Raw genomic sequence first — 20,472 nt, 5'->3', positions numbered from 1 at the left:
GCTGGGATCACAACATGGATTGAGTTTGCAACTTGAGCATTATTGGGAGGACTTTGGGTTCAGTTTGGACGTCTAAGATTACAGTGATCTAATGCTGATACAGAATCATAGAATTATAGATATTAGATATTATAGATATTAGAACTATCTACAAGTCATCTGAGCAGTGTGAGGCTCCTGTAACTTAAGGCCCATACAGACAGGCCAAAATAAAGCTGCTTCAGGTCACTTTGGAGGTATGCTGTTTAAGTGATCCTAAGAGGTCAGAAGCTGCACCAAAGCTGCGCTCTAGTCCTTAGGACTGGAGTATGGCTTTGGCACAGCTTCTGGCCTCTTAGGAAGCATGCATCATTTAAACAGCATACCTCTAAAGTGACCTGAAGCAGCTTTATTTTGGCCTGTCTGGGCTCAAAGTTGCTCACCACAAAGATACTTGCCAGTCCTCTGTAAGAAGCAGTAAATTTTTCCATCATTATGGAGAGGTACATCTGAGGAAGTAGTCTCTAGTCTACAAAAGCTAATGCGACCAACTTCTTTCTTTCAGTTAGTCTCAAAGGTGCTACAAGAGTGCTCTACACTACAACAGGGCAGTGTAGTGGTTTGAGTGTTGGACTATGACTCTGGAGATCAGGGTTCAAATCCCTGCACAAGCCATGGAAACCCACTGGGTGACCCTGGGCATGTTGCACTCTCTCAGACTCAGATTGCAAAACTAATTGTTCTCTGAACAATAAATCTGACCAGGAAAATCCGGCAGGTCACCATAAGTTGGAAATGACCTGAAGGCACACAACAACATTATACATGGAGGACAGGCTTGAACATTACAATGTGCACTTGTGCACCCACTTTCCATAACAAACTTGTTCTATTAATATCCCTCATCTTTCCTTCAATAAGCTTGAGATGGTGTACATAGTTTCTTCCTCCCTATTTTATCCTCACAACAGCCCTGTGAAGTATGTGGAGAAGGCTTACACATGGCATTTAGAGGGTACCCCTATTATGAGGTGGGAAATTCTAAATACTATTCCAGCCCTAGAGCTGGAGTTGGGAGCTAGTGTGGTATGGTGGCTTGAGTGTTGGACTATGACTCTGAAGGCCTGACGATGAAGCCCATGGAGCTTTGAAAGTTTGCAACAAGTATATTGTGTATTTTGGTTAGCCAATAAAGGTAGCACTGATTTATTTTTGTTTGCATTTCTTAAATGGACAACACAGCTACCCTTGCATTTTTTGTTCTGAAGGCCAGGGTTTGAATCTCAGCTCAGCCATGTAAACTCATTGGGTGATCTTGAGCAAATCACTTTCTCTCAGATGGCAATGGCAAATACCCTCTGAAGAAACTTGCCAAAAAAAGCCCATGGCAGGTTCATCTTAGGGTCACCAGAAGTCAGAAATTATTATTTTGATTGATTGATTGATTGATTGATTGACGGACTGACTGAAATGTCTTGAAGGCACATAACAACAACAAAGAGCTGGGCTCAGAACTGGGGAAGACCCAGATCTAAATTTCTGCTCAGCTACACAAGTTCACTTGGTAGCTTTGGGTCTCTCTCTCTCTCTTTTACGCATATACACACACAGCCTCTTCTACCGCAGACGATTGTTGTGAGGTTAAAATGTAGAGGGGAACGACTAGATGTGTCATCTGAGCTGGCATGGCTCCTTTGCTCACCTATCTCCTTAAGAGTCCCATCATACCAGAATACTAGGCTTGTCACTGCTTGTACTCAAGAAGAAAAAGAAATGTTGGAGCCTTCTTCCTGCTGATTCACCTCCATTTGCTAGCACTTGACTCCTGCTTTATGCCAAGAATGTTAAGGGTAGACACTTGCATGTCCTTGGATTCCATGCACATGGTAACAGACAGCACGAGAAGCAGAAAACGATCTCTTTCAAATACTGTTTAGGAGGGAGTGAACTGTAGTCCATCAAGATCTGGAAGATCACACTGTCCCCAGCTGGAATGCAGGTGTTGTTACTTGCCATCATGTTGACTTCAACTTCAGGCAACTCTTATGAATGAGAGACTTCCAAGATTGCTGGTCATCAACAGCCCAGATCTTGCAACCTCAGGCCTGCGGCATGCTTAGTTGAGTCAACCCACCTGTAGTGCGGTCTCCATCTTTTCTTGTCTTCTATTTTACTCCTTGCCAGTGAGTCATAGTATGCCATGGTACGTCCAAAATCCAACAGCCTCACTTTAGTCATTTTGGCTTCTGTGAGGAGTTCAGGCTTAATGTCTCTAAGGCCCATTCATTTGACTTTTTAACAGTTTGTCAAATCTGTAGAACACCTCTCTAGCGCCACACTTCAAGCCAGTTGATTTTCTTCTTCTCAACTTTCTTCACTGTCCAGCTTTCACACTCAGGTCTCACCTGGAATGCTGTGTCCAGTTCTGGGCACCACAATTCAAAAAGGATGTTGAGAAGCTGGAGCGTGTCCAAAGGAGAGCCACCAAAATAGTGAGGGTCCTGGAAACCATGTCTTATGAGGAAAGACTTAGGGATCTGGGTATATTTAGCCTGGAAAAGAGACAGTTAAGAGGTGATATGATAACCCTGTTTAAATATTTGAAGCGGTGTCACATTAAGGATGGAGCAAGCTTGTTTTCTGCTACTCCAGGAACTAGAACACAAAACAGTGGGTGCAAGCTACAGGAAAAGAGATTCCACCTAAACGTTAGGAAGAACTTCCTGACAGTAAGAGCTGTTTGACAGTGGAAGACGCTCCTTCAGAGTTTGGTGGAGTCTCTTCTTTGGGGGTTTTTTTAAACAGAGGCTGGATGGCCATCTGTCGGAGGTGCTTTGATTGTGAGTTCCTGCATGGCAGAATGGGGTTGGACTGGATGGTCCTTGTGGTCTCTTCCAACTCTATGATTCTATGACACTCATAGAAACTGGAACTACAAGGTCCTGGATGGTTTTGACTTGCGGACCTTCTTTTATAATTGCCCTTCCAAGTCTTAAGTCTTCTGCTTTCTTGACGTCTTATCTAGAAGTACGTGAACAGGCTCTTTCCCCATTATTTTAAGCAAACACAGCCTGCCTTAGATATAGAAACTGGAGTAAGGCTTTTTTTTTTCTGGACTAAATTACTGAACTGTCACACCATCCCTTGTTCTTAGAAATCAAAGCCTACCCAGAGCCTACAATGAGATTGTATTATTTTTAAAAATGTAAAATATTGTAATTGCCACTCCTGTTCCTGTATCAGCACTATAAACATACTCCATTCCAAACTATACTCATTCATTGTGGGCACTTGGGACAAGCAGAATCAGGGTTTGCTTTGTACAGGTATACATTTATTTATTTATCTTCACTGTAGATTTAAGTTTCTTGTTTTTCCTGCTCTGTTTGTAAAGAACAAAGTATCTGCCTCAACCTGCACTTGTGTTGCCTTGGACCTGAGTGGCTGGCAATTCAAAAGTTGACAAATTTATATTGACCTGAATGCATACAGACTACCTGTGAGGACAGATCCAAGGTCCAGCTTAGTTTGGAGAAGTTATTTTTTTTAATGACAATTCCCAAGATTGCCCAGCCAGCATGGCTAGTGCCTATGCCATTGGGCATCCTGCACGTTGTATTCGTCCAGCATCAGTTTCAGACAGAGATCAGCTGGGAGCTTTTATGATGCTCACAAAACATGTCCCTGGTTGTTATTCTTTGCGTCTTATAGGGCCTGAACAGACAGGCCAAAATAAAGCTGCTTTGGGTCACTTTGGAGGTATGCTGTTTAAATGACACACCCATCTTAAGAGGCCAGAAGCTGCGCCAAAGCTGCACTCTGGTCCTTAGGACTAAAGCATGGCTTTGGCACAGCTTTTGGACTCTTAAGATGCATGCATCATTTAAACAGCATACCTCCAAAGTGTCCCAAAGCAGCTTTATTTTGGCCTGTCTGTTCAGGCCCATTGTAAATCTCTTGAGGCCTTGGATTTATTATATCAAACCAAAGACCTTTTTGTTTGCAGAGAGGCAGGGAGGGGTTGCAAAAACAGAGGCTAATTATCTTGCAAAGCAGCTGATCATCATATTTACTGCTGTTTGTTTGCTGTTTTAAAACCTTGTACTTCAGCTCTTGGATAGCTTAATTGCCAATAACTTTGTTTCGCAAGCTTGAAAGAAAGCGAAATAGGGGTTAGAAGAAAAGGCAAACAGTAATAATCAAGCGATCAGATTTCAAAAGTGGGAGAGATAGCTGATGCGGAGTAAGTAATCCACTGAAGTGAGGATGCTGCCTGTGTTTCTAATACAGGAGCACAGAGAGAGAGAAGAGAGAGCCAAAGAAAATGACCAGATAACACAGGCGCGCTGCAGAATGCAAAACTAGCTGGATAGCAGATAGAAGTGAATTAATGCATACCAATTGGTACTCAAGGGAATACTTTTCAGAAATGGTGTTATTTTAAACATTCAAAGTAGGTTCATTTGAAATAAACCCTGCCCCGTCCCTCCCCAGTCTGCTCCCCGCTGAATTGTGTGCTGAGAAGTCTATTTGCTAGTCACACTTTGCGCATCACACCCAGGTCAGAGATAGTCAATCGGGGAGGATCCACGGAAAAGCAGGGAATTTTGTTCTGAGCACATTGTACCGAATTTGGGAGATATGCTCAATGTGTGAACTGAGATGAAGCTAGGAAGGAGAGGAAAACCAGCTTTTCTCCTTGCTACAAAGGAGTTAGACCGGGTTCACCAGCCACCTCTTTACTATCTCCAAATTTAGCCCTCCTGCAACACAGCACTAATAATATTGTCCTTCCTTACAGGATTTTTGCAACGATTACTGAGATAACATGTGTAACTTTAAATAACTTGCTAAAGCAAAGCATTAACATTACTTTTAGCATAGTGACGACGTAGTAGTAGTAATAGTAGTAGTAGTAGTAGTAGTAGTAGTAAATGACTGCCACACGTACACTCATAAAGGAGAAAATTAATAGGAATAAAAGTTGTGGGGTGAAAGAACCCAGCTACCATGCCTGATGATATACATAGGGATCTTGTAGCACCTTTGAGACTCAATGAAAGAAAGAAATTGGTAGTGAGAGCTTTTTGTAGACTTCCTCAGATGCTCAGGTCTGCACTAGGGACTCTCTTGTTTTTCCAACACTTTGCATATATAATTCTAGCTGAAGAAAACAGAACACAACCATATTCTTTTTCCAACAGCTCCTCAATCATGTTAAATAGAAATATTTCAGGCTTATAGTCAAGTTTAATATTCAATATTTTGTTAATTAATATATGGATTTTACTCCAAAACTTTGTAGCTTTCTTGCACTTCTGCCTTCCTTCTTTCGGTTTGGTGCTACAAGAGCCCTATGCATACTGATTTTCCAGACTAACACAGCTATGTCTTTGAATAGGTAGTTGGCCTCCAACAGTAACTTCTGTGGGTGTAGCAAACTGTCTTGTGGAACAGTATATGGAGAGATGAATTGTAGACTAAACAAAGCTGCCTTATGTCATGCTAGATTGTTCGTCTATCTAGCCCAGAACTATTTACTCGGACCAGGAACCACCCCCTCTGTTACAGACAGCCCTCCGTATCCACAGATTCAACCACCCACGGCTTGAAAATATTTAAATACATATATAAATACCAAAAGACTAGCCTTGATTTTGCCATTTTATCTAAGGGACACAATTTTGCTACCTCCTTCTATTTCATGGGACTTGAGCATCCACGGATAGGAGCTCCTGGAACCAAACCCTAGTGGATACCAAGGACCCATTGTATATAGTCCAGAGATTTGAAACCAGTATCCTCTGCATCAGGAAGCAAAGCCCTGAACACACCTCTTTTTCCAGATGTGCTAAACTACAACCTCTTTAACTCCCAGATGTGGGGACGTGACAGCTGTAAAAGACAGGGACCTGATATTCAGAGAATGCCACATAAGTGAATGACTGTCACAAAAGTGAATAACTGCCCTAGAATTGATGAGATAAGTATGGCAGCCCCTATAGCACTTGGACAAGTTCCTTTTTGGGACTGTAGCTCCCAGAATCCCTCGGCCAGTTTGGCCACTGCATGATTCAGAAAGGTAACTCTTTCGAGCTCTGGTCTGTGCTAGTCTTTAAACTGAGTCTAGGAACAGGGCAACATTCATTAGTACCCATGTTTAAGATGACTTAATATGGATTAGTTCCCCGCAGAGCTTGCTCGAAACATGATTTTGCATGCACATTCAATGTACTCAGATTAAGGGATGGATTTACCTTTCATTTTTGAACGCACTTTCATTGGAGCATTCACACATTCCTGTGAGAGGTTTTGTGTACTCTGCATTAACCAACACAGGCCATTTTCACAACTGTCAGCGTGTGTGGATTAGAATCACCTCCTTTCCCCTATTTAAGATGCTCTTCAGAAGAGTGGAAAGAGCCTAATCCTTTAAAGCTCTTTAATATCCACCTGAATAATGCAGGTGGTAGGATGACATGAGTAGTACCTAATCCATTCACGAACCATCGACAGAGGCAGACCATGATAGTCACCACAGATATTTCCTCTTTGGATTGTTTGAAACTGCATTAAAATGACTTTCAGCATTGATTTTGACAAGGATGTGCTTGGTACAAAAGGGGCACGTGCATCGCTGTGGATAAACAAGGCCAGGTCTACCAATAAGTGTGGTGTTGTGGTTTGGGTGTGGGACTATGGAGACTAGGATTCGAATTCTGGCTTGGCGATGTAAACCCACTGAGTGACCTTAGTCAAGTCACACTCTCCCAGCCTCAGAGGATGGCAAAAACCCGTGATGAAAATGGCCAAGAAAACCCCATGATAGGGTCACCGTGGGATCTCCGTAAGTCAGAAATGACTTGAAGGCACAAACAGCAACAATAACCGGTAACAGTGCCGGTAACAACGGTAGAGCCCTCTCCCCAAACAATTTTTTATGAGCCCCTCAGTTATTTTTTCCTCTTGGAAGATAGAACTGTGTTTGGCCAATACAACATGCGGCAGAGCACCCTGTCTCTCTGCCAGTGTTGGAAGTAAGATACATCTGTCAGTCCAGTCAGTTTTTGTTCAGGAAAAGGAAAGAAATTCCAGAGACAAATGCAAAACTTTACATTTAGGCCACAGAAAACAAATGCACACATATAGCATGGGGGGATACTTGGCTTAGCGGCAGCACATCTGAAAAAGGGATGATTGTTGATCATTAAGTTGAACATGCCCCAACAGTGTAATGCTGCAGCAAACACAGCAAATAATATTTTAGCCTACATTAATAGAACCAGAGTTTCCAAAACAAGGGAAGTAATAATCCAGCTGTTGTTATGTGCCTTCAAGTCACTTCTGATTTATCGCAACCATAAGGAGAACCTATCATGGGGTTTAGTTGACAAGAATTGTTCAAAAAAGGTTTGTGTTTGTCATCCTCTGAGGCTTTGAGAGTGTGACTTGTCCAAGGTCACCCAGTAGGGTTCCATGGCCAAGTGGGGATTCGAACCTTGGTCTCCAGAGTTCACCCCGCTGGCTCAATTATATTCTGCACTAATTGGGCCTCATCTGGAGTACGGCATTCAGTTCTGGGCATCTCATTTTAGGAAGGATATAGACAAGTTGGAGCAGGTTTAGAGAAGGGCAACAACAATAAGGGGAGAACAAAACATAGGTGGAAAGGTTGAAGGAGCTGGGGATGTTAATATAATAATAATAATGTTCAGCTTTGAAGGGTGACTTGATTGCACTTTTTAAACACCTCAAAGGCTGCCACAGAGAGGAGGGTGCAGGTTTGTTCTCTGCTGTGCTAGAGGATAAGACCAGGTTTAATGGCTTAAATTTACAGGAGAACAGATTTTGATTGAATATTAGGAGGAACTTCTTGAAAGTAATAGCTGTTGGTCAGTGCAACCAATTACTTAGAGAGGTGGTGTGGTCTCTTTCGCTGGGTGTCTTCAGAAGCTGGGCAGCTTTCTCCTAGGGTTGCTCTAGCTGGATTTCTTGCAATAGACCCTTCCAGCTCTCTGGAAGCTATCTTGTCCTTTGCCTCAGGCCACATCATGTCATGGGTCAGCCCTGTGGATAACTGTCTTTAATAGATTACAGATCATCATCATCATCATCATCATCATCATCATCATCATCATCATCATCATATTTGTGGGGAGAGATAGATGCATCTGAACAGGAATGTAGAAGGATGATAGCTCAGTGGGTAGAACATCCACTTCCTATGAAGTTCAATACTGGGCAGGGCTGGGAGAGACCATTGCCACAAACTCCACAGAGTTGCTGCCACTTCATCACAGTACTGAGCTAGATGTGCCAGTCTTCTGATTCTGTAGAAGTCAGCTTCTTATATTCCCTTTGAAAATATTTTGAACTCTGAGGATCAGAATCATAACTTTATTTTTAAGTAGTAGAGCATATATTCTGGACTACTAAAGCCCAGGGCTGATTCAGGCACCTCCAGTTAGGACAAGAAAAGACCCCTTTGTCAAAATCCTGGAAAGTTGCTTTTAGTGGGCATAGGTCAACTCTCTCCATTCTTGTATTATTTATTTATGGGATTTATAATCCAGCTTTCTCCCACAATGGGATTCAAGGAGGCTTGTACTCTATAGATGTGTTGTACTATAATCCTCATCTTTTCTAGTAATCATGGAGGGCATCCAGTTAGAAGTGGCTGGTGTAGACTGTCTTGATGCAGCTGGATCCCTGATGGAGCTGGACTTGATATAAGAGCGCTTCCTCTGGTATCTGATCCTTTTTCATTGCAGATTCTCTGCAGGACTTTCTGGACACAGAACAGCCGTGAAATATAAGAATATACAGATCGGGGCATCTGTTCTTTGTTTGTGAGCAACAGCCTCTTAGATGGAGTTGGTCAGCTGTACCTGAGATCTTCTGAAGTGGAGATGCCTGGGATTCGCGCTGGGACCTTCTCCATCCAAAGCAGGTGATCTTCCCTTGAGCTATGGTACGGCATGCAAAATGCACGCAGAATGTCCCAGGTTCCATCCCAAGCATCTCCAGGTAGGCCTGGGAAAACTTTCACTCTGAATCTGTGAAGAGCCTGAGCGTATGAAGTGGTTCTTAGAGGAGTGCCAATCTTTCTACTTGTTCTGTTTAATTTATGTTAAACAGCAACAATTAAATAGGCAGGGAAGACAAGGACTGGCATCACCCCTGAGCAAAAGAGACTAAGATGAAGGAGGAGGAGGGTAGAAGTTTCAGCAAAACATGGGATTGGGAAGATTCGTTGGTAGGAGAGTGTGCCAAAGCCTAAAGCTATGCCCAAATGGAGGAGGTAATAACTGGGTGAGTCAGGGTGTGGTATGGCAAGGAAACAGTGAGGCAGAGGTAGGTCTGTGACAAGGAGGTTGCAAAGAAAATGGGTGACAGAAGAGAGAGCTGGGGCAGAGCGAAGTGGAGAATCTCCCCCAAATTGAGACCTCTTGTCTCTCCCTTTTGCATCGTCTCTCTCCCCCAACACACAAACTTAGCCTTAAGTGGAAATTTCCAAAAACCTCCACTATTCATTAAGCCCAAAGCATGCTCTGGCTAGCTGTTCCTTTGTTTGATTCCCATTGACACGAATGGGGAGGAACACAAAAGCAGCAGCTATTATGGGGAGGTGGCGGTGGAGATACAGTACCTGCTGCAAGAGAACCGCTTTGTGAATTGCATTTAGAGACTGAAAATATTACTTTTTGACTACATCTCCCAGAATCCTACAGCCACCATGACCACTGCTGAAAAATAGATCTCAAATATGAACTAGTCATGGGTGGCATCTAAAAACCTGTAGCCTGGAGTACCACAGACCTCTCTCTTCTGTTTTTTCTCAAGGGGTGGGTGAGGTCATATTTCTCCATTCTTAAGCCAAGGTAAAAAATCTTTCCATTGAACTAATATTTCAGTACTTCCACTGGTGGGGTGCCAAAGTATGTAGGATATGTGTGTGTGCCAGAGGGGCTTCCAAGAGCACAGCCAACATGGCAAGGAAGACACTGTCCTCCCCTATCAACAGTTTCCATGGGCAATACCACTCTACAAATATAGTTAGTTGTGGCTAAAAGCCACTACTAATGGACCAGCCTCTGTGGACAAGATGAATCCAGTTTTAAAGCCATTTCAGCCAGTAGCCATTGCCAATGGCAGGTAATTCCACAATCTGATAACATGCCGCATCAACTAGTAAAACTTCCCTTTCTTCTTTGGAGCATAAGAAGTATCCTTGTGGCCCAACAGTCCATCCAACACAAGAAACCCTGAGATTGGGCATGAACGTCAGTTCCATTTCCATTTTTGATAATCCCAGCAACTGATACTTAGAGAGGCACACTGTTTCTTCACATGGAGGTTCCTTTCAGTTAATGTGCTCACAATTCCTGCGCCAGATTTGTCTAAGTGGTATTTGAAGCTGTAGGGATGATACAAGTAAAAGACCCAACAGGCCATTTTCCCTCCTTTGCGCTGGGTACCTCGGTTGGTTGAAGGCAGCCTGAAAGACTGGTTGGATAGGACTGCATGACCTCTTCTGTTAAAGTGGCATGGAAATGGAAAAGTGGATAGATGGGGTTTCCTGGAAGCACCCCAGTCCTTTGAGACAAGTGATACAATCACAGCGTAGCAAGAGGCTGAAGCTGTGCTTCACTCCATATGTCCCACACAGACAGCCAGTTCCATCATCTTCTGCAGTAATCCTATCTTCATGCGGTACAAGATGGATCACATTATCCCTTTTAGCAGCTGTATCAAACTGTGGAGATCACAGTCACTCCGGAAAGGTGAACAAAAGTTGTCTACAGCGCATTTAGGAAGTTTTGAAAGGCGGCAGAGGTGGGAGAAATTGCACAGTGACTTATTTTAGTGGGATCTGCAGTGACTGTTGCAAAAAGATTGGAAACCATGTCCAGTTGATCTCTTCTACAAGACACCATGAAATATTGGGCTATAAAGAATTTTATGTCCCATAATGGAGAATATGACCAAAGTATGAATAAGCCAGAGGGAGAGAGAAAAGTGGGGGGAGGCAAGAAGAACAGGGGCGAATATACCGTGGTGCAAGAAAGAAAAAGGAAATGTAAAATTTATAGAGGAATTGAATGCATAATGAAGTCAAGCCAAGTGAGTGGTTTCTAGTGATTTAATGGGCACTGGCCCAGCAAGACACCTTGCCGACTCAAATCTTCCATGAAAAGGGCCTTGTAAAAAATAACATTGGAAGGAGTTTAACTCAGCCGAGGTTAAAAGGGATGCGCGGGGGCCCTGTAAAGTGTAGCCTCCTGTAGCGGAAGCTGCCAACGTCCCGCATGAGTGAGTGCCCGGCTCGCATAAGCTGGGACAAAAAGTCAACCCTGGGATAAAGGACAGAGAAAGCATATGTTGGGGAGAACAGCTTGGAGAGGCGGGCAAGGGACAGGTTAAGAAGTGGGTAAAGTGAGTGACTAAATGCACAGGGAACAGATGAGGTGGCCAACATATAAAAGGTGCTCATTTTCAGAGATATGTTTTTTAACATCAGTGTGTTCAGACTGATGCAAGGAGCTCTTCTTGTACATACTATATAGACTCAAGGGCCAGCAGAAATATCTTTCATTTCCCAGAGGAAAAATAAATAGCCATCTGGTCCATGAGTAGAAAGAACAATCAGAATTGTGTAATACTGTACCTTTATTAGGATCAACCCCAATGTCACAGCAGTGTGTGAGTTTTCAGATTTCCCAGAACTCTTCATCAGATCAGATGGTGCAGAAAATTAGGGCATGAGGGGGAAACTGGAGAACTGAAAAGCTCACACATTTGTGTGACGTTTGCCTTAGTCCTAACCAAGGTGTTACCAAGCTCTGTTGACATTTGCCCGAGAGACAAAAGCAAAGCATCAAAGAAAAGTAATTCCAAAGTTACTGGTATCCATCGTCTGACCCCCAAAGCTAGACAAAAGCTGCATATGTTATATGTTATATATGCTTTTAAATGTTAGAGATTGGGCTGGACTGCAATGCCCAGAATTCCCCAACCAGTATGTCCCAAGGCTACTCTGTCTGGCAGTAGCTCTACAGCTATTCTGTCTGCTCCTTGAGGGCTTAAAGAGACCAGGAGCTGAGCCTGGGGCTTCTGAAAGTAAAGCATGGTCATGTTCTATGCGTTTTCATATAGTGAAGAAAGCAGATACTTCTATAGAAGGGAACAGAAATGCCTCTCACAGAATGGATTTCTTGCTTTCCTTTATTCCTTAAATTCCCATTCCCTTCCCTTCAGTGAGTTCTAGGAGGCGTACATGGTGTTCCTCCTCTCCACTTTATCCTCACAACAACCTTGTAAGGTAGATCAGGCTGAGAGTGTGTGAGAGAGTGTTCAGCCGAAGGTTGCCCAGTGAGTTTCACGGTTCACCGACTGACCTGAATGTTGATCTCCCAAGGCCATTATTCTTTGTTTTGTGTGTTGCTGTGTGCCTCCAAGTCTTGGGCTTCTGGCAAACCTAAGGCAAACCTATGATATAGTTTTTTTTGTCACATTTATTCAGAGGGGCTTTGCCCTTGCCATCCTCTGAGGCTGAGAGAGTGTGGCCTGTGCAAGGTCACCCACTGGGGTTTTTATGATTACTCTTAATTACCAACAATACACTGTAGAAGCAGCTGCTTTTCCTTATCTCCCATTCATAACTGTGGCTGTCAATACACAAACAGCAAGCCTTGAGTGAATCTGTACTGTAGAAACAATGCAGTTTGACATCACTTTAAGTGATGCAGCTCCACCCTATCGAATTCTGGAATGTGTAGTTTTACAAAAGCTTTCAGCCTTATCTCCTAAACAGTGCTAGTGCTGACCAAACTACAAATCCCAGGAGTCTATAGGATAGAGTCATGGCAATTAAAGTTGTGTCAGACTGCATTATTATTACAGTGTAGATGTGTTTCAAGTCAGTCCTAGAGTTAAATGAACAGAGAACATTTGACATTTGCCATTTTGGGCAAATTTTTGGGGTGTGGGAGATGAAGTGAAGGAACATACAAAGTCTGGATTTTGGTGAGAGCTGAATAAATCAGAGGCTGAATTGTGAGGCTTCTGCAAGGCAGGGGGTTGCACTAGATGGCCCTTGTGGTCCTTCCCAGTTCTAAAGCATTGTTCAGATGTTATTGTTTTTATAGTGACTATATGAATAATATCATTCATGCATTCCAGTTTTGTTGTTCATGCCATTTTTTTTATCGGAACCGCATCTCTGTGCATCTTTACACGTTCTGATGCTCACACATGTCAGTGCATGTCAGTCGATGGTGTGGATATATTCAAAACATGTTCAAGGCATGCAGACTTTTATCCCAATTTATCCCTGGTCTATTTGTATTGGTTATTCACACAGCCGACAATGCGAATCCTGCAAAAGCTTGGGGGAAAACTCAAGATTAATTATCCTGGGATTTTGGGGTAGTTCCCCCCAAAAAAAAACCTTTATTAGATGCATGTGAAATGCATGTGAACAACAAAGATAAAACCCATGTTTATCCAGGATTTTTCTCACCATCTTAATATCCCCTAAGATGCTGTTATTATATGATATTATCTGTAATATATATTATATGCAGTTTCAGTAGCAACATCAGGACAGGATGGGTCCAGGCTGACACCCCAAGGAGGAGGAACCCCAAAAGCATAACACTGACTTACATTTTATAATACCAGAGAACACACACTCTTAACTAAAGAACCCATCTTCTCCATAAGACCATTAAGTCCAGATTTCCAACTATGCCACTGTATGTGGGGCCACCAAGAGCGAACCCCCTTTGCCCCTTTACCTTCCATTTGCTCCCCCCACCCCACCGTCTTTCTTTCTTTCTCTGCGGCACCTTACTCTCTTTGTTTCCCCTCTCTTTCTTCCCGTTCTTCAGATCCAAGAGAATAAAAAGCAAGGCCATAAAGCAAAGCGATTTACTGGCCTTAATTTGATAGGCTACATAAACCGTGTAATATAAACAACAGGGGCATAAAGGAGCAGCCAAAAGAGGTGGTTAAAGCGACAGGCGCCTTTTCAGGCCTCCATCTCTCAAGCCAGGCCTTTTCTCCCCCTCTCTCCAAAGGTCTTTTATGCCGTGTAATTGGGAATGAGACGAGAGGCAGCCAGGAAAGTGGCAAGGGCAAGCGGGGAGGCAAGCTTGGAACAGAGGCGGAAAGGAGGGCAGGCATCTTTGCCCCCTCCCCTCACCACTCCAGTCATGCTGCTACTTCATTTTTTCCCAACTAGCTCTTTGCAGCAAAAGAAGACTAAATCCAGGATGGCTAAAAAAAAAAACCTCTGGTTGCTGCCACCGCCAAACAGACAGATCTCTGCATTGCACTTCATCCCAATGAAACCCCTAAGTTGGGGTTGTGGTTAGAACAGCTCCAGAGTGTCCAGAGCATCTCTAGGAAGTGCCACTTTTGTCGTTTTGGCTTCAAGTCGTTGCCGACTTAATGGCAATGCTAAAGCGAACCTTTCCTAGGGTTTGCTTGGCAGGTTTCTTCTGAGGGGCTTTGCCGTTGACTTCCTCTGAGGCTGAGAGAGTGAGACTAGCCCAGTGCGTTTCAATGGCTCAATGGAAATTAAAACCCTGGTCTCCAGGAAGAAAGAAGTTGACAGCTTGTGTTTTCGTAGACTTAAGCCTATTTCCACAGATGCATTTGAGAAAGTAGACTGAAGTCTACTAAAGTTCATGCTGCCAACTTCTTTCTTTCAGTTAAGTCTCAAAGGTGCTACAAGATCTCTCTCCATACTGATTCTATATAGACTATATTTTTGAATTTGGTCTCCAGGGTTAGTCCAACACTCAAACTACTATGCTACACTGGCTCTCAGCATGCTGAAAAACAACTGCAAGGAAAAATAAAATCTAGGTGGCATACTGGGAATCGAGGCACCCACCTCAAGGAGGGGAGAGAGAGGAGTTGTGTTAAAATATGAGGTTCGGAGGTGAAAAGCAGAGAATAACGGCACACGCTTGAGAGGGCATGGTGGAAAGACCCAGGCTATTCATTCTTTGCTGTCATGGTCTGGGAAATGCACTGAAAGGGGGGGGGGGGGGCTGAAAGAGGATGGAGGGAGAAAGAGGCCACCCAGAGCACAGACCTTCTTCTTGCCTTTTCTCACTTCTTAATGTATGCAGTGTTGTGGCTGAAATTCCCCAGCCACGAACGGGGTTGGTGCATGTTGGCTTCCCCGCTCTTGAGAGGTCTTTTTCAAAGGGATTTATCATGTCGAACCCAAGCCCTTACCAGCAACGCTGTCGGAAGATTTTAAGCATCACAAGTGCAAGAGCCAAAGCCGGGTCGAGTGCGCTGGTGAATTTTCTGCAGAAGAAAATGCAGTGGTAGAAATACATAGAGACCTATCACATCACATTGAAGTGTCTACGAAGAAAACACTAATGAAGTCACGTCTGTCTTTGCTTTGCATGCAGTTACAGGGTTGGAAAAGAGGTGATAGTACGAAAATTCCTCCTCTAAATCCTGCATTGTCTTGTCTTTGCTTTTTCTATTGAAATAAGTTCCCCTTAACCAAATGCGCATCCATTTTGTCGGGGCTTGTTCAGTGTGCTGGCGTTAAGATATTAAAAGCCTTTATTGTTTTATCCAATGCTATCATCAGCAAAGTCAGCTTTGAGGAATAACTGTATTATGGTAGTTAACATAGGCTGACTTCACCGTGGTTCTTCCCAAGCTCTGGGATTCGGTGGCAAGGGAGGTCAAGCGGGCTTCCGCCTCCTTATTCTGCTGCCAGGCAAAGAGACCTTTCTATTCAGACTGGCCTTGAGCAAATGACCTTGCTTCTTCTATTTATCTATTGTTGTTGGTGTGTGCCTTCAAGTCATTTCCGACTTATGGCAACCCTAAGGCGACCCTTTTGTAGGGTTTTCTTGGCAAGATTTGTTTAGAGGAGGTTTGCCATTGCCTTCCCCAGAGGCTGAGAGCATGCGACTCGTCCAGTGGGTTTCACAGCTGAGCTGGGAATCAAATCCTGGACTCCAGAATCGTAGTCCAACATTCAAACCACTATGCCATGCTCGCTCATTTTTCTTTAACGTGTGCATTTTCTAATTGTGTTTTCCAAATGCATGTATTCCTTTTATGTTTTAGTTGTAATCTACTTAATTACAAGCCACCTTGAACCTCATTCTTCTGCCATGGGACAGGCCTTTGTCCAAGCCATATTTGCACATAGTATTTTGGCTCTGTGGACCCCTTTCCCTAATGGAAGCCAGGTATTTTTAATGTACATGTGTGCGTGCATGTGTGTGTGTGTGTTAATTGCCTTCAAGTAGGCCTTGACTTACGGCAACCCTATGAATGAAGCATCTCCAAGAAACATTCTCCTTGATAGCCCTGTTGAGCTTTTGCAGTCTCAGGGCCGTGGCTTCCTTCACTGAGTCTATCTTTTGGAGTCTTTAAACAGAGGCTGGATGGCCATCTGTCAATGGGGATGCTTTGATTGTGAGTTCCTGCATGGCAGAATGGAGTTGGGCTGGATGGCCCTTGGGGTCTCTTCCAACTCTATGATTCTATCCACATGTAACCTTCTGCCTTACCAAGCATGATTGTATTTTCTGGTGAGTCCTGTCTTCTCATTATATGACCAAAGTATGACAGTCCCAGATTACTCATTTTGGTTTCTAGGGAAATTTCAGGCTTGATTTGCTTTAGGACCCGCTATTTGTCTTTTTAGCTGTCCATGGTATCCATAGAACTCTTCTCCAGCACTTCATTTCAAACAGGTTGGTTTTCTTCCTATTAGTCTTCTTCACTGTCCAGCCCTCACATCCATACAAAGCGATGGGAAATACAATGGTATTGACAATCTTAACTTTAGTATTAAGTGAAATACCTTTAAACTTCAAGATCTTTTCTAGTTCTTTCACAGCTACCCTTCAAAGCCCCAGTCTTCTGATTTCTTGGCCGCAATCACCATTCTGATTAATGACTGTTCCAGGATATGGAAAAACTTTTTCAATTTCTTCATCATCTATGTTAAATGTATGTAAATCATCTGTGATCATTATTTTTGTTTTCTTTGTGTTCAGCACTTTCATCCTTGATTCTCTCCAGTAATTGTTCCAGATCTTTGCTATTTTCCGCTTGTAGTATAGTGTCATCTGCAAATCTTAAATTGTTGATGTTCCTTCCTCCAGTTCTCACACCTCCTTCCGCCGAGTCTAATCTTGCTTTGCATATGGTATTATTAGTGTAGAGGTTGAAGAGGGATGGTGATAGAACGCAGCCTTGCCTGACCCGGTTTCTCCATATTCTGTCCTGACAGTAGCCTCTTGTCCTAAGTGCAGGTTACACATCAGGACCAATGCTGTGACATACCCAATTCTTTAAGAGCAATACATAGCTTTCTAATATACAGGCATTTGCCATCATCATGTTTTTCTTCACGCCACCATTGCTATCTGTGCATAGTGTGCGGGGACATTATTTTTTGGTAGCATGGGCTCAGACATTCTGTTTGGGGAATTCTGGAACTGCAGTCCAAAAAATCCCCTTTCCCCAAATCTTAGAAAGACCACATTAATCCCAACAACGGCATCTCTCCAAAAGGAGGGAAACCATGTCACACTTCTGTCTGGCAACAGACCAAACTCATCCCCGCTTTGGTCAGATGCTTAAGGAGAGGGGAAAATTCTGCAGCATCTCACTGCATCCCTTCCCCCAACCTTAGAACATGCTTCATGGTCATGCTTGAACAAGCTTCAAGTCAACTCTGACTTCAGACTGAGAGAGTGTGGCTTTGCTCAAGGTTTCCATTACTGAGAGGGGATTTGTACCATGGTTGCCCACAGTCTTAGTCCAGTGTTCAAACCACTATACCATGTTATATTGTTGATGTGTGCCTTCAAGTTGTTTCCAACTTATGGCGACCCTAATGAAAACCTATCATGGGGTTTTCTTGGCAAGATTGGTTCAGAGGAGGTTTGCATTGCCTTCCTCTGAGGCTGAGAGCATGTGACTTGCCCAAGGTGGGTTTCACAGCTGAGCAGGGAATCGAACCCTGGTCTCCAGAGTCATCATAGTCCAAAAGTCAAACCACTAAGCCATGCTGGCTCTCATACTATGCTACCTTCATAGAAAATAATAATAATAACAGGGAGGTAGTATATTGAAGTCACCTACTAATTCTGTGATCTTTTTTAGACACACAGCATGGTAACAATGCTCCTGAAATTCTTTCATGGGATGGGAGGAGGTACAGTCCTGATTAAAATCCAATTAAAAATCTGATCGATGCTTTCACACTAATTAAAGTTGTTGTTTCAAAAAGCATCCAAACCTCCAAGGAGCTTAGCTGTCAAGTTTGGTGCTTCCTAATGAGCTGAACAAGATGGCAGACAAGACACACAACCTTCCAATTATAACTATTGTCTCATCATAGATGGCAGTTTTTAGAAGGAAATAAGCCTGTACTGTACACTTTCATGAGGGCTTTATTTCAGGTATCCAGCTAAGAAAATACCAGAATCGAGGCTTAGAGAGGCAAATTCAAACATGCAGAAAGTGCCATTCCTGGACTGTGCCATTTTGTGCTGCCACTTGGAGGAAATGAGTCCTTTCATGCACATAGAAATCTAGCTCATCAAGTTGCAGTTCTTCATCTTGGGAAATCAAAAATACAGTTTCTCTCCTGCAGCCTGAATTGTCAGTCCAGGATTTCTTAAGCTATTTGATGTAGTAACTAGCATCTTTTCCCCCATGCCAAGGACCAGTACCATATTTGTGCCAAGTGGCTACAACTATTACTTTCTTTCCTGAAAAGCTGCCATAGACTAAAGTTCCCAGACCACCACTTTGTGTTGTGTTGAAGTTCTGGCATAGTCCAAGAAAGGGAAAAGAACATTTGATTCGTACACAAAGCTCAGCCTAAGGTGGTCCCAGATACAAAGGTGCCACTGCTTGTGGGTTCTATTGTGTTGAGAAACAGACATTCTGCCAATGCTCAGAGGCCTTTACATCTCGATCAAGACATAATAAAACATCTGTAACCTTTCCTTCTTGCAGTGAGCTCAGAATGATATACACGAATGGGATTATCTCATTTTATCATTATAACAATTCTGCATGGTAGATTAATCTCAAGAGAAAAAGCAGCCCAAGGTCACGCAGTGAACTTCAAGGCTGAGCGGGGATTTGAACCTAGATTTCCTCAGCCAGAATAAAACATTTTAACTACAACACCATACTGAATTTCTCTTTACATATCAGGTTGAATTCGACATATCCTGGGCTGAACCCTGGTTTTGAAAATCGGCTCTGGAATTAAAACTCAGTTGAATTCAACCTTAACATGGCCGCCTTAGGCTGCAAGAGATAGAATGATATACAGTCAGCCCTCTGTTTTGGCAGGAGATCTGTTCTGGATCCCTTGCGAAAACGGAGACTCACCAGGAACACGCCACATGGACACACCACATTGAAAATAATGGAGGTCACCCCTCCATGAATATTTAAGACCACGGATTTCAAGTCTATGAGAACAGAGGGGCAACTGTACAGTCAACTCTTAGTAACCACTGATTTTTTATCCATGGATTCCACCATCCACAGCTTGTAAATGTTCAAAAATAATACAAATTCCAAAATGCAAACTTTAATTTTGCCATTTTATATAAGGGATACCATTTTACTACCCCAATGTATATTATGGGACTTGAGTATCCATGGATTTTGGTATCCATGGGGGATCCTGAAACCAAACCCCAGTAGATACCAAGAACCCACCAGATTAATTCAGAGCATGGAAACATTTGTGGCCATGTTAGCAAGAGGATTCTTTTTGTTATAGTCCACAAAAGTCACTTTACCAAGCTCTGCTGTTAAGGAGAGACTAGAAATCTTTCACCCTCTCCTATCTCTGTTTGCTCTGAAACCTTGCAAAACCCAGCAGACATAAATCCATGCTAAACTGAGAACACTCTTTCCTCTACAGATCCAAAGGCGTAACCTCCGGAGAAGCTACTATCCCACAGACCATGGCGAGCACCTCGCCAACAGCCGCTGTGGTGACGGCCACCGTTGTGACCACAGCGGCTGCCATGGACTTGCGTGACTGGCTCTTCCTCTGCTACGGCTTAGTGGCTTTTCTGAGTGAGGTGATTGACAGCACCACCTGCCCGTCAGTCTGTCGCTGTGACAACGGATTCATTTATTGCAATGACCGGGGCCTGACCTCCATCCCAGCTGATATCCCAGATGATGCCACCACCCTCTACCTGCAAAACAATCAGATCAATAACGCCGGCATCCCCTCCACTTTGAAGAAGAAGCTCAACGTTCAGGTTGTACAGGGGATTTGATGGAGGGAGGAACTCTGTTTGTTTTTTAAATGAACAAACCCTGAATATTGCTAACCATCTTTTTCCCTCCACCTTTGAGGTAGCAAGAATTGATATCTTTTCCCATTCCTTCAAAGCATGCATTTAAAAAAAAAGAGAGAGAGAGAGATTTATGAAACCTGAGATGCAG

General features: G+C 43.3%; 2 protein-coding genes across 5 annotated transcripts in view; one reads left to right on the top strand and one right to left on the bottom strand.

The window, feature by feature from the left end:
* The window catches only part of MACROD1 (mono-ADP ribosylhydrolase 1), a 323,148-nt gene that overhangs the window by 256,496 nt on the left and 46,180 nt on the right, over positions 1-20,472 (bottom strand). The window lies entirely within an intron of this gene.
* The window catches only part of FLRT1 (fibronectin leucine rich transmembrane protein 1), a 157,069-nt gene that overhangs the window by 131,283 nt on the left and 5,314 nt on the right, over positions 1-20,472 (top strand). For 2 of the 3 annotated variants that reach the window (XM_089482963.1, XM_089482964.1), the window contains one exon: positions 19,937-20,285. In XM_089482963.1, coding sequence (XP_089339089.1) covers positions 19,980-20,285 — 306 coding nt within the window. In that variant the 5' untranslated portion in view covers positions 19,937-19,979. Of the gene's footprint in view, positions 1-8,750; positions 8,930-19,936; positions 20,286-20,472 lie in introns of all 3 variants that reach the window. The other variant, XM_089482962.1, reaches the window with a different exon arrangement.

The sequence above is a fragment of the Sceloporus occidentalis genome, unplaced genomic scaffold, assembly GCF_023333645.1.
Source record: "Sceloporus occidentalis isolate IW3139 unplaced genomic scaffold, rSceOcc1.0.p SCAF_20, whole genome shotgun sequence".
NCBI classification, from domain to species: domain Eukaryota; kingdom Metazoa; phylum Chordata; class Lepidosauria; order Squamata; family Phrynosomatidae; genus Sceloporus; species Sceloporus occidentalis.
The sequence above is the reverse complement of the archived record's forward strand: the minus strand, read 5'-3'. Positions and strand labels throughout refer to the sequence as shown.